Source organism: Carassius carassius, chromosome 1 (assembly GCF_963082965.1).
Source record: "Carassius carassius chromosome 1, fCarCar2.1, whole genome shotgun sequence".
Lineage (NCBI taxonomy): Eukaryota > Metazoa > Chordata > Actinopteri > Cypriniformes > Cyprinidae > Carassius > Carassius carassius.
Genome location: NC_081755.1, coordinates 2,116,472 through 2,143,691, shown reverse-complemented (window position 1 = coordinate 2,143,691; position 27,220 = coordinate 2,116,472). Strand labels below are relative to the sequence as shown.

The 27,220-nt window shown below is 40.8% G+C and overlaps 1 protein-coding gene across 2 annotated transcripts; it reads left to right on the top strand.

Annotated features, from left to right (window-relative positions):
* Positions 1-5,502: 5,502 nt before the first annotated feature.
* LOC132138742 (gastrula zinc finger protein XlCGF8.2DB-like) lies at positions 5,503-26,842 on the top strand. Of its 2 annotated transcripts, none has more exons than XM_059547704.1 (3): positions 5,503-5,651; positions 5,809-5,965; positions 25,707-26,842. In XM_059547704.1, the coding sequence occupies exons 2-3, from the start codon at positions 5,860-5,862 to the stop codon at positions 26,699-26,701; spliced, it is 1,101 nt and encodes a 366-aa protein (XP_059403687.1). In that variant the 5' UTR covers positions 5,503-5,651; positions 5,809-5,859; the 3' UTR covers positions 26,702-26,842. The 2 variants fall into 2 exon arrangements, with proteins under 2 accessions (XP_059403687.1, XP_059403696.1); XM_059547713.1 differs by having other exon boundaries at positions 5,635-5,732.
* Positions 26,843-27,220: the final 378 nt, after the last annotated feature.

Sequence of the window (27,220 nt, the reverse complement as noted above, 5' to 3'; positions counted from 1 at the left end):
TTTGTTTTGGCTTGTTCAGTCTGTGCCACTGGTAAGACATCTAAATGACCCCTAGATGGGTTACTTCAACCGCTGCCTGTCCCTTCGAGACCCTGGTCCCATATCGCTCTAGATTTTGTCACCGCCCTCCCTCCCTCTAATGACATGACGGTTGTTTTAACCGTAGTGGACCGGTTTTCGAAGGCGGCACATTTCATCCCCGTGCCCAAATTACCTTCAGCCAAGGAGACAGCGGTCACAGTCATAGATCATGTCTTTCGATTACATGGCCTCCCGATGGACGTAGTCCCTGACAGGGGTTCCCAATTCGTATCCAAATTTTGGCAAGAATTTTGTAAATTACTGGGGTCCACGGTCAGTCTGTCTTCGGGCTATCATCCCTAGAGCAATGGTCAGTCTGAGCGAGCCAATCAGGATCTCGAGAGAATGTTGCGATGTCTGGTTGCCAAAAATCCTTCATCCTGGAGCCAACAGCTCCATGTATCTAAAATCAAGCCCGTGTTTTAATCTCCCATTAATCCACATGCCCCGGTCCCCCCCCGCCCCGCCGCGACTCGTAGATGGGGAACCCACGTATTTGGTAAACCGCATTCTGGATTCGAGACGGAGGGGACACGGATTTCAGTACTTGGTGGACTGGGAGGGTTACGGTCCGGAGGAGAGAAGTTGGGTTCCTGCTAGGGACATTCTGGATCACTCCCTTATCGATGATTACAATTGACAGGTAAGGTTGTCTGGGAACACCAGGAGGCGTTCCTAAGGGGAGGGGTACTGTCATGGTTCATGAATCGGCTGTCTCACACTGAGGTGTCTGTGTGGGTGTGGTTACTCGTTGTGTTGCTTAGTGTCACCAGCTGTCGTTGATTTCACCTCCCTTTATATGCCAGTAATTCCCTCTCTCATTGTCAGATCGTTGTGGTTGTTCCATGGTGTGCGTCCTGTTCTTGTGTCTTGTCAAGCCCAGTTCTACGTTGGATTTCGTCAGCTCTTCGTGTCGTTTGGATTTCGTCAGTTCCTCGTGTCGTCTGGATGTTCCACGGTTCCTGGGTTTCTCTTCACCGCACCACCACCGGATCGCCATCTCGTCCCTGCTTCACCACTACCACCTGATTGTTTGTCCCCGGCCTGTGTCTTCACTCTGACTTTCATTATTATTATTAAACCTGTTAACTTGCATCTTGCATCCTCTGATTATTCATCACAAAGAGAGGATGTAGATAAGCTGAATACGAATATTTGTAAAGCAATACGGAGAGCAGCGGTAGAAACAAAAGGAAAAATAAATCAGGGAATAGAAAAAAGGTGGTTCCTTGGTGGAATGAGGAATGCAGTGATGCAGTTTGTATAAGAAATAAAGCTCTTTGGAAAGTAAGAAAAAGTTTTAATTTTAATGATTTAATAAACTATAAAAAAGCACAAGCAAAAGTGAGGCGTGTAATAAGAGTAGCAAAGAGAAAATATTGGAGGGAATTTTGTGAAAGTATTGGTGAAGATACTGAAATTAACGAAATATGGGGGATGATTAGAAAGATGAGTGGAATTCAGAGATATAGTAGCATACCAGTTTTAACAGATAAAGAAAAATCAGCAGTTTCAGATAAAGAAAAAGTAGAAGTATTAGCAGAAACATTTATGAATGTGCATAGTAATGATACTATTCCTGAGGAAATGAGAAGATATAAAAGACAATGAATTAGAGGAAATCCAAAAATTTTAGAAAAAAGAGGGCATTCAGGTAGTGTAATAGAGGCATAGTTGGTAAAAAATATTAACAGAAAAATCATTAAAGATCATTTTAGGATTGTTTCATAAAGTATGGGAAACAGGGAAACTTCTTCTGAGTGGAAACATGGGGTCATAGTGCCAATTGCTAAGCCAGGGAAAGACAAAGCTCAACCAAGCAGCTATAGGCCAATAGCACTGACATCAAACCTATGTAAGCTTATAGAGAGAATGGTAATGTCAAGGTTAGTATATTTTATTGAGAAAAAGGGGTTATTTTCACAGTACCAGAGTGGTTTTAGGAAGGGGCATAGTACTATGGATTCTGTAGTTAGTCTGGAGGCAGCAATAAGGAAGGCTCAAGTAAATAAAGAGGTAGTAGTCTGAGTGTTCTTCGATATTGAGAAGGCATACGATATGTTATGGAAAGAGGGTTTATTAATGAAACTTGATAAAATGGGAATTACTGGAAATATGTATGATTGGATCAAGGATTTCTTATTGAATAGGACAATACAAGTTAGAATTGGGACAACATATTCACAAATATATACTATAGAAAATGTAACTCCCCAAGGTAGCGTATGTAGTCCAATATTTTTAACATTATGATTAATGATATTTATACACAAATTGACACAGGAATAGGGAGGTCACTGTACGCAGATGATGGTGCACTATGGAAAAGGGGAAGAAATTAGTTATTTGTAGTAAAAAGTCTGCAGGGGGCAGTAAATAAGGTAGAAAACTGGGCAAATGAGTGGGGTTTCTGGTTCTCAATTGCAAAAACGCAGGTAATTTGAAAAAAAAAAGTATTAGAGTAAATATAAAAATGTATGGTCATGAATTGGAACAAGTTAAAATGTTAAAATTTTTAGGTATGTGGTTGGACTCTAAATTAACATTTGGTATTCACATTCAAAAGCTAATACATAAATGTAAAAAAGGAATAAATGTAATGAGGGTTCTTGGATGGGGTTGAGTGGGGTGCAAGTAGACAGTCTTTTAGAAGAATATATAGCTCATTAATAAGACTGGCAATATATTATGGTAGTCTGATATACTGCTCTGCATCAGAAACATGGCTCAAAAAGATCGAGGTAATTCAGACTCAAGCCCTAAGGATCCAGTTGTGGAGTATTTAGAACATCTCCAGTATCATCTATTCAAGTAGAGATGGGGGAAATGCCACTAGAAGTTCGTAGGAGAAAGTTAAGAATGAGATATTGGATCAATGTAAAGGACATGATGAAAGACATCCAGTTAAAAAGGTACTGGAAACCTGTTGGGAGTATGAATATGGATATATAAATCATTTTGGCTGGGTAGAAAATAAGGAGGCACAAGAAACAGGTATAACTGAGATAGAGGTAGCTCCTTCTGTTGTAATACCCAATGCCAGAAATAGACCTATTAATACATAAGGAGATACATAAGAACGAACTAGTTTTGCCATTAAAAGTAATCGTCCAACAATATATTAATCAAGCATACAGCGACACGACTCAAATATTCACAGATGGATCAAAAGATCCAGAAACAGGTAGAGCAGCCACTGGAGTGTATATTCCTCAGTACAATATTAAAATACTAAAAAGAGCAACAGATCATATATTTGTTTTTACAACAGAACTGATAGCTATATCATTGGCCTTACAATGGATAGAAGAAAAGCAGCCTAATTGTAGTGCAATATGTACAGACTCATTATCAGCTCTGCAAAGTTTAGAAAGTGGAACATCTTTAGCAAGACAAGATATTTTAAATGAAACTTTACAGAAGTTATATAGCATAAAGCACTTAGGCGTAAAGGTGAGTTTTTTGTGGGTACCAGCCCATGTCGGAGTTAAGGGGAATGAGGAAGCTGACAAACTGGCAAAGGAGTCATTGAAAGGTCCTGAGATCAATATAAGAGTACAGATGAGTAAAGCTGAAATTAAGGGGCTGATTGGGACTGAAGTGAAAAAGAGGTGGCAGAGGATATGGGACAATGAAATAAGAGGAAGACATCTGTATAGTATACAAAGAAATGTGGGGGTGGAAAGAACAACTGTAAAGGCACAACAGGAAAAGGGATGTGCTAATGACAAGATTACATATTTTGCATACAACACTAAATCAAAGTTTATATAACATAGTTAACCTGAAACTGGTAATTGCGAAAAATGTGGATATCCAGAAACAGTAAATCATATATTACTAGAATGTAAAGCATACAATAGAGAAAGTCAAGTCACCTTTATTTATATAGCACTTTAAACAAAATACATTGCGTCAAAGCAACTGAACAACATTCATTAGGAAAACAGTGTCAATAATGCCAAATGATAGTTAAAGGCAGTTCATCATTGAATTCAGTGATGTCATCTCTGTTCAGTTAAATAGTGTCTGTGCATTTATTTGCAATCAAGTCAACGGTATCGCTGTAGATGAAGTGACCCCAACTAAGCAAGCCAGAGGCGACAGCGGCAAGGAACCGAAACTCCATCGGTGACAGAATGGAGAAAAAAACCTTGGGAGAAACCAGGCTCAGTTGGGGGGCCAGTTCTCCTCTGACCAGACGAAACCAGTAGTACAATTCCAGGCTGCAGCAAAGTCAGATTGTGCAGAAGAATCATCTGTTTCCTGTGGTCTTGTCCTGGTGCTCCTCTGAGACAAGGTCTTTACAGGGGATCGGTATCTGGGGCTCTAGTTGTCCTGGTCTCCGCTGTCTTTCAGGGCAGTAGAGGTCCTTTCTAGGTGCTGATCCACCATCTGGTCTGGATACGTACTGGATCCGGGTGACTGCAGTGACCCTCTGATCTGGACACAGACTGGATCTGGTGGCCATGGTGACCTCAGAATAAGAGAGAAACAGACTAATATTAGCGTAGATGCCATTCTTCTAATGATGTAGCAAGTACATAGGTTGTTATGGGAAGTGTTTCCGGTTCCGGTTTACCTAATTAATGCAGCCTAAAAATCCTTTAACGAATTTTGGATATTAAAAGCACATTAGTATGTTATGTGTAAGCCAGGTTAAAGAGATGGGTCTTTAATCTAGATTTAAACTGCAAGAGTGTGTCTGTCTACCGAACAATGTTAGGTAGGTTATTCCAGAGTTTAGGCGCCAAATAGCAAAAGGATCTGCCGCCCGCAGTTGATTTTGATATTCTAGGTATTATCAAATTGCCTGAGTTTTGAGAACGTAGCGGACGTAGAAGACTATAATGTAAAAGGAGCTCATTCAAATACTGAGGTGCTAAACCATTCAGAGCTTTATAGGTAATAAGCAATATTTTAAAATCTATGCGATGCTTGATAGGGAGCCAGTGCAGTGTTGACAGGACCGGGCTAATATGGTCATACTTCCTGTTTCTAGTAAGAACTCTTGCTGCAGCATTTTGGACTAGCTGTAGTTTTTTCTACTGTAGAAAGACTTGAATTAGTCCAGGCACTAAAGGATAGGGGTGTAAGAAATTATTCACTTAAGGAAATATTAGGAGAAGGAACAAATTATATAATACACGTGAAATTATTTAAATTTTTAAAGGATACAGGACTGGTAAAAAAAGATATAATTTTTTTTTTTAATTATTATTATTATCATTATTAATAATAATATATTTTTTTTGCACCAAGTATATTCATCCAAGTAGTGCTCCATACTCCAATCCAGTAGGTGGCGGACAATGCACCTTTAGTTGGTTTGCCAACCGCCATTTAAACAACAGAAGAAGGAGAAGAAGAAGAACTCTCGCCGATGACGTCACCACGCGCGCCTCGGCTCTCTTCAAGCGGTTGACGGTAAACATACTTCATACAGTTAACAGAGTTCGCTCGTTACAGCCGTTCTTCACGGGGTCGTTCGTGTGGTGCACTGCTAAATGTGTGTGTGTGTGTGTGTGTGTGTGTCTGTCTGCTGACCGGAATAATCGTGTAGCGGCGATGTGAGCAACACTGTTACATTCAGTCAGACTTCTGTGTTCGTGTGTATGTCTCTTGATCGAAAGAGTGATCTGTGAGGAGAAGTAATGCTGTCTAAGTGCTGTGTATGCGCGACACGTGAGTTCAAACAGGTGTAAATGATTCTTCTCCCTCTGACAGGTGTGTATCCCTCGGTGTGTGTGTGCTTCTCAGTCTCTGACTGATGAATGAATGAACGCTGGAGTGTTTTCATCTCCTGAAGATCACACAGAGATCATGAATGAAGCAGAAGCAGAGTCCTGCAGGATCAAGCAGGAGGTCATCGAAGAAAAGATAGGTTTGTGTTTGTGTTTCCTCAAACAGTTCATCAGATGTGTGTGAAACACAGTTAAACTGAAGGAGTGAGGAGTCAGATTATATGATAGAGCTGCAATATAATGATATAATAAGACGCTTTCGACGCCGTCGCAAAAGACACCGTACAAGCACATAATATTAATGTTGTTTTTAATGACCCGCACAGCGCTCACTGTTACGATCTAATGCACTGTACATGCCAGATGTTTCAAAACAATCTTCCAGGATGCAAAAATTGAAACTCAAACATTTTCCAGAACAGGGTCAAATTGAGTACTGGTCATAATACTCTGATAAAAATGTTTGATGTGAGCAGCAGTGTGTGTTTTGCTGCAGCAGCGCTGATGGAAGTAGTGATGTGTCGTTCTTGAGCGATTCGTTCATTTAGACCGAATCTTTAATGTGACTCGGGAAGAACGAGTCGTCTCGGGGAGTGATTCGTTCAGTCGCGCATGCGCAGTATAGGCTCTGTTCTGCTAGTAGTAGCCCACCTGTGTCAGTCTGAGCTGGAAAGAGAATTGATTGGTTCATCTTTCGGGCTGTTCGTTCTTTTGTCCAGTGACGTGACAGCGTTGGATAGAGTAATTCGTTAATTTACAACCTTCCTTACAAATGGGTGCATAGTACTTATTATATATTTTTATTATAATTATTATTTACTCTTACAGTTACGTGATGCATTCTGGTTTAAAATTGTTGCTTTTAATTTATGTCATGATACTTTTCCATAACACTGAATGTGGTAATAAAAAGTTTATGCTTTAAATGTTGTCTATATGATGGCAAAATGACTTTTTTTTTTCTTTTTTTTTACAGTGGATTCTAATCTTCATAAATGACTTCGTTGTGTGATTTATGTCTTTTGAGTTCACCCTTCAGATTAGACTACAGAACTGTAGTGTTACTGGTTTAGGATTCAAAATGTTATTTGCTTTTAATTTATGTCATTATGTCCTTTTTGAGCAATCTTCTTATACATATATTAGACCAATTTGTCATGTCTGCCTAGGAAAAGCAATTTTAATTTATTTATTTAATTTTACATTTTTAAAATTGAAAAAACTAGGCTATAAATACTTTGTATTGTAGGCTTGTATTATTATATAGCCTAGTGTTTATTTACTGATAGACAGTCAAAAAAGGATCAATATTTTATTTATACCATGGTTTTATAATATATATAAATAAATAACACACCACAGATCTTGAAGAAACAGTAACAAAAACACAGTGACAGAAAATGTCAGAAATAGCGCATGGGTCTGGTGATTAATGAATGACTCGACTCGAGGACCCGAAAGATGAACTAATCAATTCTCTTTCCGGCTCGGACTAGTGTTGGGCGAAATGGTAATTTATCAAATCGTCATATCAGCAGCCCGTGAGATCGACGAAACACAATATTATTGTGCATGGGTGGAGCAAGAGAGACACTCTTTGTTCTTGTCGTACTTTGTGACGGCCAAAACGATGTATTTTGCATGCATCACATTATAGTGGGGTGTGCATGAAAATAATAACAAGGCTGCAGAGCGAACTTATCATCCATAGTGATTCGCAAGTCCATCTACAACATCACCACATAGTGTGTGTTATAAGTTAAGTGATCAGTCTTTAAGAGAAGGACTACGTGAGAACCACTATGGATGACAAGTTCACTCTGCCGCCTTGTTAATTATTTAGTCTTTACTTATTTGTAACTCCAAGAAAGAGTTAATCTCTCATGTTTGAGAAGAGCGAGTTGTCGTGTATCAGTCATTAACTGTGTGGGACACCAACTCCTCATTTTCTGTCTCTTTCATTTCATGGATTTAACGAGTTATCAGAGTCAAAGTGGACAACTTCAGTGACTACAGGCTCTAATCCTCCTGCGCTCGCTGTGTGTGTGTGTGTGTGTGTGAAATGCGGTGCTGAAGTGAAATAGCTGGGCCGTTTGATAACCGAATTATAATTAGCTGCCTAATAAAAATAAAAGTAGTAGTTATTATTATTATTATAATCTAATACATTAATAGGAGATTGAGCCTAATATCGTCTTGATTATCGATGGAGAAATCTGCGTATGTCTATCTCTGACTATCGTCGATACACGATACTATCGTCTATCTTTTGTATTTTTTGTAGTGTGATCACCGTTTGCGTAAGTACGTAAGTGAACGAAGTTACTCGAAAATAGATTCGTTCATTTTGCTGAACGAGACTCAAAAGTCCCGAGTCGGTAAAATGATCCGAACTTCCCATCACTAGATGGAAGCCGTTCACTGACTGCGCAGCACAGTCACAAGCGTCACAGTTACGTTGGGGATCATTTTATTTTTAATACTATAGTTTTATTTGAACACATTGCAATTGTGTTTTAAAATACAACAATGAGCACCACAAAACCATTTAAAGAGCATTCTCCTTGATGGGGAAACAGTCAACAAAGTAAATGACCTCAGACAGACGGCGCGCTCCCTTTATTTTATCAAATGATCTTAGTCACATCTATTCATTTTATAATCCTGCTACAAGCATTTTATTCAGACTAAACACCTTTAAGAGGAAGAAAAGAAAGCTTTTTTTAAGTGGCTTTCGCACATAATAATAATAATACAGTTGCAGACGAATTTAGTAGCATTAAGTTTGATTAATTGATTGTTAATTTAATTAACAATCTGGGATGTTCTGGGATGCTCCAGGACAGCTGTGTCTCCAAGCAAATATAGCTGTTCATCTAAAAGATGTTTGTACACAGTAAAACACGTTGGGTTGTTTTTTTAACCTAACCGTTGGGTTAAATGGCCGTACGGACCATTTATCGTATCCGACCAGTGAAAGAAGCTGCTCGAGCGAGCTGAGCTCACACATCAGTCATGCGACAGACAACAGACTCCGTGAGCAGTGTTGGGGAGTAACTAGTTACATGTAACGGCGTTACGTAATTTAATTACAAAATTATTGTAACTGTAATTAGTTACAGTTACTAAGAAAAAATGAGTAATTAAATTACAGTTACTTATTAAATTTTTAACGATTACAAAGGGGATTACATTTGAATATTTACACACATCCACATACAGATTTAACTGATTTCTTTCCCAAATTGCACTGACTATTCTGAGACATACCGCCCTAATAATTTACGGGAAGCGGAAATACAGTCTGGTTCGTAGAATCCAGTCATAAAAACGGACGGAATATCCCACATTTTGGATGACTAAATCAAAAGTAGGTCAGTACACTTGAATCAAAACATGACATGGACTACTGTCTTGTGGGAAGTCGTGGCCTAATGGTTAGAGAGTCGGACTCCCAATCGAAAGGTTGTGAGTTTGAGTCTCGGGCCGGCAGGAATTGTGGGTGGGGGGAGTGCATGTACAGTTCTCTCTCCACCTTCAATACCACGACTTAGGTGCCCTTGAGCAAGGCATCGAACCTTGAACAAATTCTGAGTATGGGTCACCATACTTGGCTGAATGTCACTTCACTTCACTTAGAATATTAAGCCCCACAAATGCAATATATGACTTGCACGTTCTGCGTGTCTGTGGAAATCAGGCGCGGACTGGACACCGGGAGATCCGGGACAATTCCCGGTGGCCTGGCAGCCGATTTGGCCCGCTATTTAATATCATTATTGTATAATTGCCTGCCGAATTTACTAAAGCGATCATTTGTGAATCCGCCATTTGATAATTAAATCTCTAATAAGTCATGAAGTGTTAGTCATGACTTGCGCGCTCTCCGCGCCACCGCCAAACGGTTTGGATCAGACTCAGAGTAATCAATGCGAGAGAGAAAGAGAGAGAGAGAGAGAGAGAGAGAGACAGAGAGAGAGAGACTGGAGCAGTGGACTGCTGGAGCAGAGAAGCGAACTCCTGTTCAGGGTTTCAGGTCAGTTTCATCTGTAAAGATGCTTTTTTGTCTTTGTTTTTTTATTTAATTAATCAAGCAGCAGCACGTTGCTCATCAGTCATCACTCAAAATACTATATAAAGGACATCATTATTATCTGTTGTAATGTTACAGTAGTAATTTAGCTGAAAAACAATCCAATTTTTTTTTTATAGGTTTAGGGGGAGCTACAACAGACAACAAAACAAACCCTTACGAAAATTAACATTTTAATATTTAACTATAAATCCAGAGAAAATGGTTACTAATGTTTAATTGTGGTAACCAAAAATGTAAAATTATTTTACAAATGTATTTATTTAAAAATAAATACAAATCCATTTGCAAAAAAAAACAAGGTTATTTTACTTTTATATAGGCTAATAAAAGCATGTTTAACTTTTGTAAGGGAAAAACATGACTCGTGTACAGTATTAGGATTTTTCTATAAAGATATTGTAGTATTGTAGAGTATTGTATTGTAAAGTATAGTTTTGTTCAATCTTGAGTATTAAAGTCATGAGAGAGATGGATAACAGGGCAAAATAAAGAGACTGAAGAGAAAAATGGAAGTGAAGGTGCAGTTCAGGAGAGAACTTTTAATTATTTAGCATGTCCCTAAACTAAAGATTTAAACCTTTTTTTTTATGTCAGGTCCAAACAAAAAATAGTTTTGTCCATGAACTGGTTTGTATGAGTTTGAATTTTCCAGTCTGAATTTTTTTCCCAGTCCGCCCCTCCTGCAAAGACATGGTTTCATTTACTACACATGCCTACTGAAGCTCGCAGTGTTTTCAACCTGTGACGCCTCAATATTCCTCATAATTCCTAAAACTGCTCTGTGTCACTTCATGTGCATTTTACTTATTTTGAGAAAACTATCATCATATACAAAGAGACAGCAGTTTAAAAAAAACACCAATATTTCAGGAGTTTATTACACAGAATACGTCACATGCTTATTAGATAACTGTATTTAAGTTAATGTATATGCTTTAATTTATTATTCTTTAATTTTCACAAATTTATAAAAGTAATCAAAAAGTACTCAAAAGTAATTAGTTACATTACTTTAATAAAGTAATTGAAAAAGTTACACTACTATTACATTTTAAACAAGGTAACTTGTAATCTGTAACCTATTACATTTCCAAAGTAACCTTCCCAACACTGTCCGTGAGAATATGCAATTTTCTGTTATAAAAGTTCAAAACCTAGATGAAAGAAAAGAGTGCAGTCGTGAGGCAATCCGCTTTTTCAGCGGAAATTTATACCAGTGCCCCAAATTTACATAACGTTACACCTACAACCAACCTTCAAGAGGGGAGCGTAAAACAAAAGCAATATTCGTCTTAGTGCACCAGCACTAATTAATTCAATTCAATTCATGTTTATTTGTATAGCGCTTTTTACAATACAAATTGTTACAAAGCAACTTTACAGAAAATTATGTTTCTAAAATATTTAGTAGTAGCTTATGGTGGTGTATGGAATGATATTGCGGACATTATTCAAAAGGCATTGCAAATTGTATTTGCAATTGCTTTTTCAATTTGTGGACGCATAAAATGTGACATAATTCAATGTGAAGTTAGTAGGATAAACAAAAAAATAAAGAACGCCTGGGTTGGCCCGGGTTTCGAACACGCGCTAAAAGATGGCATGCCATTAGAGATGACAGTCACTAACCACTGAGCTACCAAGCTACACTGAATCAGCTCCAGATCTGTGACCATCTTAACGTGTGGCCTGTGTTTTACCTATTATGAAAATAAACAATAGCAGAACACTGACTACATTTTATGGTTCATGATATTAAGGAACATTTCATAACATCTCAGACAACTGTACATTTGTGGCTACTGTGGCTTAATTATAAACACTATCGTTAACTTATATTTACCCTAGTAAAAACATGGTACATTTTAGTACGATCTTCAGTTCCCAATGCAAACACGCCCAATAAAATGGCCCCACCCCTGTCACTTGATTGACAGGTTTCCGTGTAGACGTTGGAAATTCAAATGCAAAAGGTATTGCGATTCCATTTGAGTTTTGGCAGTTTACATGCACAGTGCAGAGAGAGTGAAAAGGCAAATGTGGTAATTAATATTGCTATTTAAATATGACAGGCTCATAGCTCGTAAGATATGGAAAACACAATTGCAAACGGACTTTTCATTTCCATTTTAAATTTGGCAGACACCGTGCGTTCACTTAATCGAAAATGAAAACGGTAATGCGCGATTTGCATTTGCGTTTGGATTATGTCACATTTTATGCGTCCACAAATTGAAAACGCAATTGCAAATACAATTTGCAATGCCTTTTGAATAATGTCCGCAATATCATTCCATAGTGGTGGCTGTCAGTTTGTGCACGTTTGACAGGATTTTTAGAAAAAATTTATACAAGACATAATCAGCTAGAAGATGAACATTAATATTATTAATTAATAATTATTATACAACCCGAATTCCGGAAAAGTTGGGACGTTTTTTAAATTTTAATAAAATGAAAACTAAAAGACTTTCAAATCACATGAGCCAATATTTTATTCACAATAGAACATAGATAACATAGCAAATGTTTAAACTGAGAAAGTTTACAATTTTATGCACAAAATGAGCTCATTTCAATTTTGATTTCTGCTACAGGTCTCAAAATAGTTGGGACGGGGCATGTTTACCATGGTGTAGCATCTCCTTTTCTTTTTAAAACAGTTTGAAGACGTCTGGGCATTGAGGCTATGAGTTGCTGGAGTTTTGCTGTTGGAATTTGGTCCCATTCTTGCCTTATATAGATTTCCAGCTGCTGAAGAGTTCGTGGTCGTCTTTGACGTATTTTTCGTTTAATGATGCGCCAAATGTTCTCTATAGGTGAAAGATCTGGACTGCAGGCAGGCCAGGTTAGCACCCGGACTCTTCTACGACGAAGCCATGCTGTTGTTATAGCTGCAGTATGTGGTTTTGCATTGTCCTGCTGAAATAAACAAGGCCTTCCCTGAAATAGACGTTGTTTGGAGGGAAGCATATGTTGCTCTAAAACCTTTATATACCTTTCAGCATTCACAGAGCCTTCCAAAACATGCAAGCTGCCCATACCGTATGCACTTATGCACCCCCATACCATCAGAGATGCTGGCTTTTGAACTGAACGCTGATAACATGCTGGAAGGTCTCCCTCCTCTTTAGCCCGGAGGACACGGCTTCCGTGATTTCCTACAAGAATGTCAAATTTGGACTCGTCTGACCATAAAACACTATTCCACTTTGAAATAGTCCATTTTAAATGAGCCTTGGCCCACAGGACACGACGGCGCTTCTGGACCATGTTCACATATGGCTTCCTTTTTGCATGATAGAGCTTTAGTTGGCATCTGCTGATGGCACGGCGGATTGTGTTTACCGACAGTGGTTTCTGAAAGTATTCCTGGGCCCATTTAGTAATGTCATTGACACAATCATGCCGATGAGTGATGCAGTGTCGTCTGAGAGCCCGAAGACCATGGGCATCCAATAAAGGTCTCCGGCCTTGTCCCTTACGCACAGAGATTTCTCCAGTTTCTCTGAATCTTTTGATGATGTTATGCACTGTAGATGATGAGATTTGCAAAGCCTTTGCAATTTGACGTTGAGGAACATTGTTTTTAAAGTTTTCCACAATTTTTTTACGCAGTCTTTCACAGATTGGAGAGCCTCTGCCCATCTTTACTTCTGAGAGACTCTGCTTCTCTAAGACAAAGCTTTTATAGCTAATCATGTTACAGACCTGATATCAATTAACTTAATTAATCACTAGATGTTCTCCCAGCTGAGTCTTTTCAAAACTGCTTGCTTTTTTAGCCATTTGTTGCCCCCGTGCCAACTTTTTTGAGACCTGTAGCAGGCATTAAATTTTAAATGAGCTAATTAAGTGGATAAAAGTGTAAAATTTCTCAGTTTAAACATTTGCTACGTTATCTATGTTCTATTGTGAATAAAATATTGGCTCATGTGATTTGAAATTCCTTTAGTTTTCATTTTATTAAAATTTAAAAAACGTCCCAACTTTTCCGGAATTCGGGTTGTATGATGCAGTCACACATGTAGCAATAATTGTTAGTTCTGTTTGTTGATTCAGGGTTAGCATCATCTGAGGTCCTCTGAGGGTCAGCATCATCTCTTCTCAGGTGTTCTGCATCCAGACTGGAGCTTGTGTAAATCCTAGTTACAAACAAAATAGAGACATCATTAGCATAGCTGCTGATCCAACAAAGTAAAATTAGTTTAACCCAAGCTAATGAATAAAAATGCACATTTGATCAGATGCAACTACTCTCACAATTTAAGAGATACATTATTCGAATGCTTGGCGAAAGAGATGCATTTTTAATCTAGATTTAAACAGAGAGAGTGTGTCTGAACCCCGAACATTATCAGGAAGGCTATTCCAGAGTTTGGGAGCCAAATGAGAGAAAGCTCTACCTCCTTTAGTGGACTTTGCTATCCTAGGAACTACCAAAAGTTCAGCGTTTTGTGACCTTAGGGTGCGTGAAGGATTGTAGCGTGGTAGAAGGCTAGTTAGGTGCGCAGGAGCTAAACCATTTAGGGCCTTATAGGTAAGTAATGATAATTTGTAACTGATACGGAACTTAATAGGATGCCAGTGCAGAGACTGTAAAATTGGGGTAATATGATCATATTTTCTTGACCTCGTAAGGACTCTAGCTGCTGCATTTTGGACTATCTGTAGCTTGTTTATTGACGAAGCAGGACAACCACCTAGAAGTGCATTACAATAGTCCAGTCTAGAGGTCATGAATGCATGAACTAGTTTTTCTGCATCAGAAACAGATAACATGTTTCGTAGCTTGGCAATGTTTTTAAGATGGAAGAATGCAGTTTTTGTAACATTGGAAATATGATTTTCAAAAGACAAATTGCTGATTAATATAACACCCAGATTTCTGACTGTAGAGGAAGTAACAGTACATCCGTCTAGTTGCAGATTGTAATCTACAAGATTCTGTGTAGTGTTTTTTGGTCCAATAATTAATATCTCTGTCTTATCCGAATTTAATTGGATAAAATTATTTGTCATCCAATCTTTTACATTTTTAACACACTCTGTCAGCTTAGATAATTGAGAAGTTTCATCTGGTCTCGTTAAGATATATAGCTGAGTATCATCAGCATAACAGTGGAAGCTAATTCCGTATTTTCTAATAATATTACCAAGGGGCAACATGTATATTGAAAATAGAAGGGGACCTAGGACGGATCCTTGTGGCACTCCATATTTTACTGATGATAAATGAGATGACACCCCATTTAAGTAAACAAAATGGTAGCGATCGGACAGGTAGGATCTAAACCATCTTAGAGCCTGCCCTTGAATGCCTGTATAGTTTTGTAATCGATCTATGAGTATGTCATGATCTATGGTGTCGAACGCAGCACTAAGATCAAGTAAGACTAGAAATAAGATGCAGCCTTGATCTGATGCAAGAAGCAGGTCATTTGTAATTTTAACAAGTGCAGTTTCTGTGCTATGGTGGGGCTATGAAATTCTTCATACAGATAATTTTTATGCAGGAAGGAGTTCAATTGAGCAGACACAACTTTTTCTAAAATTTTAGACATAAATGGAAGATTTTAAATAGGCCTATAATTTGCCAGTACAATAGGATCTAGTTTTGGTTTCTTAATAAGAGGCTTGATAACCGCCGGCTTGAATGGTTTTGGGACGTGACCTAAAGATAACGACGAGTTAATGATATTGAGAAGCGGTTCTTCGGCTACAGGTAACAACTCTTTCAGTAATTTAGTGGGTACAGGATCTAATAAACATGTTGTTGGTTTAGATACAGTGATAAGTTTATTTAGCTCTTCCTGTCCTATAGTTGTAAAGAACTGCAGTTTATCTTTGGGTGCGATGGATGAAACTGAAGTGTTAGACGCTGTAAAATCTACATTCGCTATTGTATTTCTAATGTTATCTATTTTATCAGTGAAGAAATTCATAAAGTCATTACTATTTAACGTTGGTGGAATATTTGAATCATTTGGCGTCTGGTAATTTGTTAATTTAGCCACTGTGCTAAATAAAAACCTTGTTTTGGTTATTTTCAATGAGTTTGTGGATATGCTCTGCCCTAGCAGTTTTTAGAGCCTGTCTATACCTGGACATACTGTTTTTCCATGCAATTCTAAAAACTTCCAAGTTAGTTTTTCTCCATTTGCGTTCAAGACTACGAGTTTCTTTCTTGAGAGAGTGAGTATTACTGTTATACCATGGCACAGTACGTTTTTCTCTAACCTTTTTCAATTTGATGGGGGCAACAGTTTCTAATGTATTAGAGAAAATAGTGCCCATGTTGTCAGTCATTTCGTCTAATGTGTATTTTTGGGTACAAATAGCAGTTGAGATAGATCAGGCAGGTTATTTGCGAATCTTTCTTTGGTGGCTGGAACAATAGTTCTGCCCAGACGGTAACGCTGAGACATATAGTTAATATCAGTTATACGCAGCATGCACGATACAAGGAAATGGTCTGTAATATCATCACATTGGGGTACAATATCTATAGCAGTAAGATCGATTCCATGTGATATAATTAGATCTAGTGTATGATTAAAACGATGAGTGGGCCCGGTGACATTTTGCTTGACTCCAAAGGAGTTTATTAGGTCAGTAAACGCAAGTCCTAATGTATCATTTGTATTATCAACGTGAATATTAAAATCTCCCATGATTAGCGCCTTATCAACTGTAACTAGAAGGTCTGAGAGGAAATCTGCAAATTCTTTTAGGAATTCTGTATACGGCCCTGGTGGTCTATACACAGTAGCCAGAGCAAGAGATACATTAGACTTCTTTTGCATGTCTGACAGTGTAACATTTAACAGAAGTATTTCAAAAGAGTTAAACCTGTATCCGGTTTTCTGGGTAACATTGAGAATATCACTATATATTGTTGCAACACCTCCGCCACGACCAGTCTGACGGGGCTCATGCTTATAACAGTAGTTTGGTGGAGTAGACTCATTTAGACCAAAATAATCATTTGGTTTTAGCCAGGTTTCAGTCAAGCAGAGTACATCAAAACTATTATCTGTGATCATTTCATTTACAATAACTGCTTTGGGTGTGAGTGATCTAATATTTATGAGCCCAAACTTTAAAAATAGTTTTTGTTCATTTACTTTACATGTTTCTGGTTTAATCCCAATAAGATTTTTTCTAGATCCTACCTTATATTTATATTTTGACCTCACTATTCGGGGAACAGACACAGGCTTAATAGATTGTACAGCGCAAGTACTTTTATCATTTAAGCGGGTGGAACAAAAGTCATCATAATAGTTATTTGAGAATTGTCTTACTAGTCACATGGAGCCAAGTGTCCTGGAGATGTTGTCAGAGAGCAGCTCCGCTCCGACTCTGCTGGGGTGTAAGCCATCAGCGCGAAACAGCCTAGGACGCTCCCAGAAAAGATTCCAGTTATTAACAAATAGCAGTTTCTGTTATTTACACCATGACAAAAACCATTCATTTAAAGCAAAAAGTCTACTGAACCTTTCTTGTCCTCGTCGATACGTGGGCAGTGGTCCTGACACGACGATTGTCGCCGCGGGCGTCATGCTGCGAACCGTCTCGATCAGGCTGCTGAAGTCCCTCTTCAGCGTCTCCGTCTGCCGCAGCGTGGTGTCGTTAACCCCGGCGTGGAGCACGACCGCTCTGGGGCTCTCGTCGGCCTTCAGGATCGCGGGTATCTGCGCAGAAACATCGAGAACACGAGCACCAGGCAAACAATGATTGTGCACTTTACCTTCGGCTAACGTAGCACGGATGTGTCAGACGATGGAGTCTCCGATGATCACAGCGTCGCGTCCTGTCTCGCGGAGGGGAGCGAATCGGTTCCGGATGGAGATGTCGAAGGCAGGAGGAGGAGAAGTCGTCGCCCGGGGCCCGCCTCGCGTCCTCCGCTGTGGATGCACCCAGGGTCCGTGGTGTCCCGGCGTCGGAGTGAAGGACATCTGGGAAGATCGCGTCCTGGGTGCACCGGGCCTGTGCACAGAAACACACAGAGTAGACGTGGTGGGACTGTTAGCAGCACGCTGTATACTTACCCCGGACTTGTGAGCGTCAGCCCGGGATGATTCCAGCGCAGCTCTCCGCTCTCTCAGCTGGGCCTGCCTTTCCTCCAGGTCGCGAATCTGCTTCCCCACGGCCTCAAGCTGCACAGAATGCAGCTCGAGCGTGTCCCCACCTGCAATCAAAGGTAGAGATACATCCGCCATTAAAGCAAGTAACAGTGAGTACAGCAGTGGTAATGTGTGTGAATAGAGTATTAGCAATGTAAGCGCAGTTAGCAGCAACCACGCCGCTGAAGCTAATGGGCTATAAGCTAATAGCGGACCCGGGAGATCAAAATAAAACTAGTGATAGCGAGGCGCTCTGATTGTTTTTTTTGTAGAATACAATAGAGGATATATTCACACGTTATATAAACGGAAACGATGGTGTATAAAATTGATTTTTAAGTTAAAAATAGTCGATAATAAGAATATAGTGACGGAGCTCAAACGCAGTACAGTTGTACAGTAATAGTGTTTTTATGGTTTATTCATATTGAATATTGTTATGCATCTATCAGAATACCCTATAATTACAGCAATTTCCCTTATGAAGCTTAATTGATTGACATGTTTTTTAAATGTGTTTATACTTATGTTTTAGACAATGGACTTTTTCGTAAAGGAAAAAATGCAACAATAGAATTTCTGCCTGTTAATTGAAACATTTCAAGGTAAGTAACCCATTTAAATAATGATACATAAGGTTTTCATTTTACTTAGACTTATGACTTCCTAAAATTATGAAAAAAGACAAATGAGGTGAAATAAGTGTATTATTGCATTCCGTCCAACAAAGCTTCCTTTCATTTACAATGTACTTTTGTTCCTCCCTGCAAGTCCAAATCAGTTAAAGGGTAAAGGGTGGTAAAATTTACTCACATTAGCCGCAAATATTGCCACAAATTTTCTGGAGGGAGTGAAAACTGGTTTAGTCTGTCTCTTAGTGCAAATGATAATAGATCCCCACAAAGACTGAAAAAATTTAAACTGTAAGCTTAGTGTTTTTTACTTGTGCTTTCTCTGTACTTTTGTAATTTAAAGGCCTTCATGCAGAAATTGTCTTTAAAACCCTTCCTGCCATCTGCACCATACCACACAAATGGAAAATTGGTGTGCACATCATACACAGAAATGAAGCGGTCCTTCATTGACATTCAACCTGTAAGTAAAAGCAACACTTAAAATTACAGTGCCCTGTGTAATCAAATCATCTTTATTTATTTTGTATAAGACACACGTTGTACAAAAAAAAAATTGACAATTTTTTATTCTTGTGTGAATTATCACTTTAACCAATTTAAATTCGCTGTAACTTTTAACTCATTCATATTCACTAATTTGTAAAGTGAGTGTATCAATGAAATATCATCACAATGCATGTTAACTGTACTTTTTTTTTTTTTATTATTCTTTTAAGGTTGGCACTAATTAGTGCTGCACTTGAATCACGAGACAAGCCAGAATCCACATGTCCTGGTGCTTGGTGACAAGGAAAACTCCTCCCAAGTTTTTATTACTTTAAACGGGGAGGCGATGGAACAGAAGACGATACTACAAGCAGTCGATCTGTTTCAAACTTTTCTTTGTATATGAAATCTACTACCCAAAGCCCTCTGCTCCCATTTGAGAGTTTTTGTAACCCACAGTGTTTAATAGTTCCTTCTTCACACTGTTTCCTCCTTAAAAACTTTGTATTTAGTAATCAGTGAAAAACTTTTATTTTATTGATCATCAATAGGTCTAGCAGCTAGTATATTTTTTAATCATTATTACTTGATTTTATGATTAATATTTGTTTTTTTATTATTATATGTTATGTTCATTTTATTTGAAAGTCGTAACATTTGCCAAGTGTGGTAGCCCATATTCGGAATTGGTGCTCTGCATTAGTGCACACACACAGCAGTGAGAAGTGAACACACACCCAGAGCAGTGGGCAGCTATATATCCAGCACCTGGGGAGCAACTGGGGGTTCAGTGCCTTGCTCAAGGGCACTTCAGCCATGAGTATTAGAGGGTGGAAGAGAGCGGTGTTCATTCACTCCCTCCCACCTACAACTCCTGCCAGAACTGAGACTTAAACCTGCGACTTTCGGGTTACAGGTCCAACTCTCTAACCATTAGGCCATAGCTGTGAACTGTATTTGCACATTTGTTTGTTTTGATATGAATACGAATTGACAGATTTGTACATCTTGAAAATGTCAGTTTTTTTACACATTCTTGTACATTTAAATAAAATATTTTAAAATATATTTGTAAATGTGTTATTTGCATATTAAAATAAAATCTGTAATTTACAACAAAGTAGTTTCAAAATATGGTTGTATTAAGTAATTTTATATAAAAATACTGATGTTAATTAATATAAATAATTAACTCAACTGTTGGGTAACTTTTAACTCAACAGGATTTTAACCCAATTCATTTTTGGTCATACAGATAAAAGTAATCATTCTTTCGAATCTCCACCCCTTACCATGTTATCAATAAGGTGTTTATTAATTGCTGTAAAATTTTCCTCCCTGTGACAAATGCACTAGATATCTTGCATCTTTTACAGTTTAAGCCTGTTGAAAATCCCTGAAAAGCTTTCTTCTTTTGGTTTTCATGAATGTGATTCCATCATATAAAGATGAATGTCATGAGACATATCCCACGAATCCCACCCTTAAAAATTCTAATTCTAATTAATTATTAATTGTTTTATCTCAGTTATTGTATTTTCATAATTGTTAGAAATTGAAATCTAAAGTTTTTTGATTAATTGATTAATTGCAGTCCTAGCTGATGGTGTTTGCTCTATATGCTTCCTGTTCTAAACACCGTTTTCATGTTCTTGGTCAATAATTGATTGATTAAACTCTTCTGTACTGGAGCTTCAGGGCAAATACAAACCCAATTCCATAAAAGTTGGGACACTGTACAAATTGTGAATAAAAACATTTGAAGTTTCAAATTTCAATATTTTATTCAGAATACAACATAGATGATATATCAAATGTTTAAACTAAGAAAATGTATCATTTTTATGGGGAAATAAGATAACACATCTCAAAAAAGTTGGGACAAGGCCATGTTTACCACTGTGTGGCATCCCCTCTTCTTTTTATAACAGTCTCCAATCGTCTGGGGACTGAGGAGACAAGTTGCTCAAGTTTAGGAATAGGAATGTTGTCCCATTCTTGTCTAATACAGGCTTTTAGTTGCTCAACTGTCTTAGGTCTTCTTTGTCACATCTTCCTCTTTATGATGCACCAAATGTTTTCTATGGGTGAAAGATCTGGACTGCAGGCTGGCCATTTTAGTACCCGGATCCTCCTTCTACGCAGCCATGATGTTGTAATTGATGCAGTATGTGGTCTGGCATTGTCATGTTGGAAAATGCAAGGTCTTCCCTGAAAGAGATGACGTCTGGATGGGAGAATATGTTGTTCTAGAACTTGGATATTCCTTTCAGCGAGATGGTGCCTTTCTAGATGTGTAAGCTGCCCATGCCACATGCACTCATGCAACCCCATACCATCAGAGATGCAGGCTTCTGAACTGAGCGCTGATAACAACTTGGGTTGTCCTTGTCCTCTTTAGTCCAGATGACATGGTGTCCCATTTTTTTCTAAAAGAACTTCAAGTTTTGATTCGTCTGACCACAGAACAGTTTTCCACTTTGCCACATCCATCCATCCATCTTCTTCCGCTTATCCGGGGCCGGGTCGCAGGGGCAGCAGTCTAAGCAGAGAACCCCAGACTTCCCTCTCCCTAGACACTTCCTCCAGCTCTTCTGGGGGGACACCGAGGCGTTCCCAGGCCAGCCGGGAGACATAGTCTCTCCAGCGTGTCCTAGGTCTTCCCCGGGGTCTCCTCCCAGTGGGACGCGCCCGGAACACCTTCCCGGGAAGGCGTCCAGGAGGCATCCGGAACAGGTGCCTGAGCCACCTCAGCTGACCCCTCTCGATGTGGAGGAGCAGCGGCTCTACTCTGAGCTCCTCCCGGGTGACTGAGCTTCTCACCCTATCTCTAAGGGATCGCCCAGCCACCCTGCGGAGAAAGCTCATTTCGGCCGCCTGTATCCGGGATCTTGTCCGTTCGGTCATGACCCAAAGCTCATGACCATAGGTGAGAGTAGGAACGTAGATTGACCGGTAAATCGAGAGCTTCGCCTTGCGGCTCAGCTCTTTCTTCACCACGACAGACCGGTACATCGACCGCATTACTGCAGAAGCTGCACCGATCCGTCTGTCAACCATCCTTCCCTCACTCGTGAACAAGACCCCAAGATACTTAAACTCCTCCACTTGAGGCAGGAACTCTCCACCAACCTGAAGTGGGCAAGCCACCCTTTTCCGACTGAGGACCATGGCCACGGATTTGGAGGTGCTGATTGTCATCCCAGCCGCTTCACACTCGGCTGCAAACCGTCCCAGTGCATGCTGAAGGTCCTGGCTTGATGAGGCCAACACGACAACATCATCTGCAAAGAGCAGAGATGAAATCGTGTTGTCACCAAACCTGACCCCCTCCGGCCCCTGGCTGCGCCTAAAAATTCTGTCCATAAAAATCATGAACCGAACCGGCGACAAAGGGCAGCCCTGCCGGAGTCCAACACGCACCGGGAACAAGTCTGACTTACTGCTGGCAATACGAACCAAGCTCCTGCTCCGGTCGTACAGGGACCGGATAGCCCTTACCAAAGGGCCCCGGACCCCATACTCCCGGAGCACCCTCCACAGGCCGCCGCGAGGGACACAGTCGAATGCCTTCTCCAAATCCACAAAGCACATGTGGACTGGTTGGGCAAACTCCCATGTACCCTCCAGCACCCTGTAGAGGGTATAGAGCTGGTCCAGTGTTCCACGGCTGTACGAAAACCACACTGTTCCTCCTGAATCCGGGGTTCTACTATCGGCCGGATTCTCCTCTCCAGTACCCTGGCATAGACTTTCCCAGGGAGGCTGAGAAGTGTGATCCCCTGTAGTTGGAACACACCCTCCGGTCCCCCTTCTTAAAAAGAGGGACCACCACCCCGGTCTGCCATCCCAGAGGCACCGTCCCCGACTACCAAGCGATGCTGCAGAGGCGTGTCAGCCAAGACAGCCCCACAACATCCAGAGACTTGAGGTACTCAGGGCAGATCTCATCCACCCCCGGTGCCTTGCCACCGAGGAGTTTCTTGACTACCTCGGTGACTTCAGCTTGGGTGATGGACGAGTCCACATCTGAGCCCTCAGCCTCTGCTTCCTCAATGGAAGACGTGACAGCGGGATTGAGGAGATCCTCGAAGTATTCCTTCCACCGTCCAACGACATCCCCAGTTGAGGTCAACAGCTCCCCACCTCTACTGTAAACAGCGTTGGTAGGGCACTGCTTCCCTCTCCTGAGGCGCCGGACCGATAGTCCTATTCCATGGCCTCACCGAACTCCTCCCAGGCCCGAGTTTTTGCCTCCACAACCACCCGGGCTGCAGTCCGCTTGGCCTGCCGGTACCTGTCAGCTGCCTCAGGAGTCCCACAAGCCAACCAGGCCCGATAGGACTCCTTCTTCAGCTTGACGGCATCCCTTACTTCCGGTGTCCACCACCGGGTTCGGGGATTGCCGCCTCGACAGGCACCGCAGACCTTACGGCCACAGCTGCGAGCAGCTGCTTCGACAATGGAGGTGGAGAACATGGTCCACTCGGACTCAATATCTCCAGCCTCCCTTAGGGATCCGGTCGAAGCTCTGCCGGAGGTGGGAGTTAAAGATCTCTCTGACAGGAGACTCGGCCAAATGTTCCCAGCAGACCCTCACAGTACGTTTGGGTCTGCCGAGTCTGTCCAGCTTCCTCCCCCGCCATCGGATCCAACTCACCACCAGTGGTGATCAGTTGACAGCTCCACCCTTCTCTTCACCCGAGTGTCCAAGACATATGGCCGGAGGTCGGATGAAACAACCACAAAGTCAATCATGGACCTACGGCCTAGGGTGTACTGATGGACACCCTTATGCTTGAACATGGTGTTCGTTATGGACAAGCTGTAACTAGCACAGAAGTCCAATAACTGAACACCGCTCGGGTTCAGATCAGGGGGGCTGTTCCTCCCAATCACGCCCCTCCAGGTGTCACTGTTTTTGCCCAAGTGGGCGTTGAAGTCCCCCAGTAAAACAACGGAGTCCCCAGTCGGAGCACTTTCCAGCACCCCTCCCAGAGACTCCAAGAAGGCCGGGTACTCTGCACTGCCGTTCGGCCCGTAGGCACAAACGACAGTGAGAGACCTATCCCCGACCCGAAGGCGCAGGGAAGCGACCCTCTCGTTCACCGGGGTAAACTCCAACACATGGCAGCTGAGCTGGGGGGCTATAAGCAAACCCACACCAGCCCGCCGCCTCGCACCATGGGCAACTCCAGAGTGGTGAAGAGTCCATCCTCTCTCGAGGAGTGTGGAACCACTTTGTCACAGTCCATTTTAAATGAGCCTTGGCCCAGAAAAAACGCCTCTGGTTCTGGATCATGTTTAAATATGGCTTCTTTTTTTACCTACAGAGTTTTAGCCGGCAACAGTGAATGACACGATGGATTGTGTTCACCGACAATGTTATCTGGAAGTATTCCTGAGCCTGTGTTGTGATTTCCATTACAGTAGCATTCCTGTATGTGATGCAGTGCCGTCTAAAGGCCTGAACATCATGGGCATCCAGTAAGGTTTTGAAGTGAAGTGAAGTGACATACGGCAAAGTATGGTGACCCCTACTCAGAATTCGTGCTCTGCTTTTTAACCCATCCAAGGTGCACACACACAGCAGTGAACACACACCCAGAGCAGTGGGCAGCCATTTATGCTGCGGCGCCCGGGGAGCAGTTGGGGGTTCAGTGCCTTGCTCAACGGCACCTAAGTCATGGTATTGAAGGTGTAGAGAGCACTGTACATGCACTCCCCCCACCTACAATTCCTGCCGGCCCGAGACTCAAACTAACAACCCTTCAATTGCGAGTACGACTCTCTAACCATTAGGCCACTTCCCTTGGAATTCGTGTTTTCCGGCCTTGACCCTTAACGCACAGAGATTGTTCCAGATTCTCTGAATCTTTGGATGATATTATGCACTGTAGATGATGATAACTTCAAACTCTTTTCAATTTTTCTCTGAGAAACTCCTTTCTGATATTGCTCCACTATTTTTCACCACAGCATTGGGGGAATTGGTGATCCTCCTCTGCCCATCTTGACTTCTGAGAGACACTGCCACTCTGAGAGGCTCTTCTTGTACCCAATCATGTTGTCAATTGACCTAATAAGTTGCAAATTGGTCCTCCAGCTGTTCCTTATATGTACATTTAACTTTTCCGGCCTCTTATTGTTACCTCTCCCGACTTTTTTGTAATGTGTAGCTCTCATGAAATCCAAAATGAGCCAATATTTGGCATGACATTTCAAAATGTCTCCCTTTCAACATTTGATATGTTATCCATATTCTATTGTGAATAAAATATAAGTTTATGAGATTTGTAAATTATTCCATTCCTTTTTTGCTCAGATTTTGTACAGTGTCCCAACTTTTTTGGAATCGGGTTTGTAATGTTATTAAAAATAATAATCCAATGATCAGAATACAGTGTTCAAATTAATTCATCAAAATGATCATACTTATTGCTAATGTGTCAGTGTTCCCATTTTCCCTTTATATTTGGTCTTTTTGGCATTTTAAATGATTTAAAGAAAATTATTATTGTTTTATTTCAGTTAGACCTGATGGAAGAGATCAAGGAGATAAATGAAGTGATTGAAGAAGGGAAGAAACATCATGACATCGAAACTGATGAAACATCCTTGAGTCCCTCGTGGGAAACAAGACCCGAAATATGTTTCATTTGCCCTCAGTGTGGAGAGATTTTCACATCCAAAGAAAGTCTTAATCTTCACATAAAATTTGAAAGTGGAATGAAGCCACACGCATGTGATCTCTGCGAGAAAACTTTCAATAAAAAAGCAAACCTTGCCAGTCACAAGAAAATCCACACTGACGAGAAGCCACACTCATGTGATCAGTGCGGGAATAAGTTCAGAAATAAAGGAAACCTGAATATTCACATGAAAATCCACACCGGAGAGATGCCGTACACGTGTGATCAGTGCGGAAGGAAATTCAGACATAAAGGAAACCTCAATACACACATGAGAATCCACACTGAAGAGAGTGAAACCACTGAAGATAAACCGCACACATGCAGTCAGTGTGGAAAGAGATTCAGACAAAAACACCGCCTCAATCAACACATGAAAATCCACACTGACGAGAAGCCACACTCATGTCATCACTGTGGGAAGAAGTTCAGAAATACAGGAAACCTGAATATTCACATGAAAATCCACACCGGAGAGATGCCGTACACGTGTGATCAGTGCGGGAGGAAGTTCAGACATAAAGGAAACCTCAATGCACACATGAGAATCCACGCTGGAGAGAATGACGATAAACCGCACACGTGCAGTCAGTGTGGAAAGAGATTCAGACAAAAACACCTCCTCGATCAACACATGAGAATCCACACCGGAGAGAAACCGCACTCGTGTGATCACTGCGGGAAGAAGTTCAGAAATACAGGAAACCTGAATGATCACATGAAAATCCACACTGGAGAGAAGCCACACACGTGTTCACTGTGGGAAGAAGTTCAGAAAAACAGGAAACCTGAATATTCACATGAAAATCCACACCGGAGAGATGCCGTACACGTGTGATCAGTGCGGGAGGAAGTTCAGACATAAAGGAAACCTCAATACACACATGAGAATCCACGCTGGAGAGAGTGAAACCACTGAAGAAAAACCGCACACATGCAGTCAGTGTGGAAAGAGATTCAGACAAAAACACCGCCTCGATCAACACATGAGAATCCACACCGGAGAGAAACCGCACTCGTGTGATCACTGCGGGAAGAAGTTCACACGAAAACAGCGACTTAATGATCACATAAAGATCCACACGGGACAAAACCTGCACACCTGTGCACAGTGCGGGAAGAGTTACAGAAACTTAAGTGTTTTCAAAGTACATCTGCTCCATCATTCCAGAGACAGGATCTATAACTGTGACCAGTGCAGTAAAAGGTTTTTTAGGCCAGATAACCTGAGGGAGCACATGAAAACCCATTCAGAGGAGAGGCCTTACGTGTGTTATTTGTGTGCAAAGAGCTTTAGACATCTGAATTGTTTAAAAACACACCAGAAAAGACACAGCGGTGTGAAGGACCATACTTG

Bases quoted from the DNA above. Each gene is read 5' to 3' on its own strand.
- LOC132138742 (XM_059547704.1), top strand. From the start codon at position 5,860: ATGAACGCTGGAGTGTTTTCATCTCCTGAAGATCACACAGAGATCATG. The intron at 5,966-25,706 runs GTTTGTGTTTGT...TATTTCAGTTAG, and splicing joins GGTCATCGAAGAAAAGATAG to ACCTGATGGAAGAGATCAAG.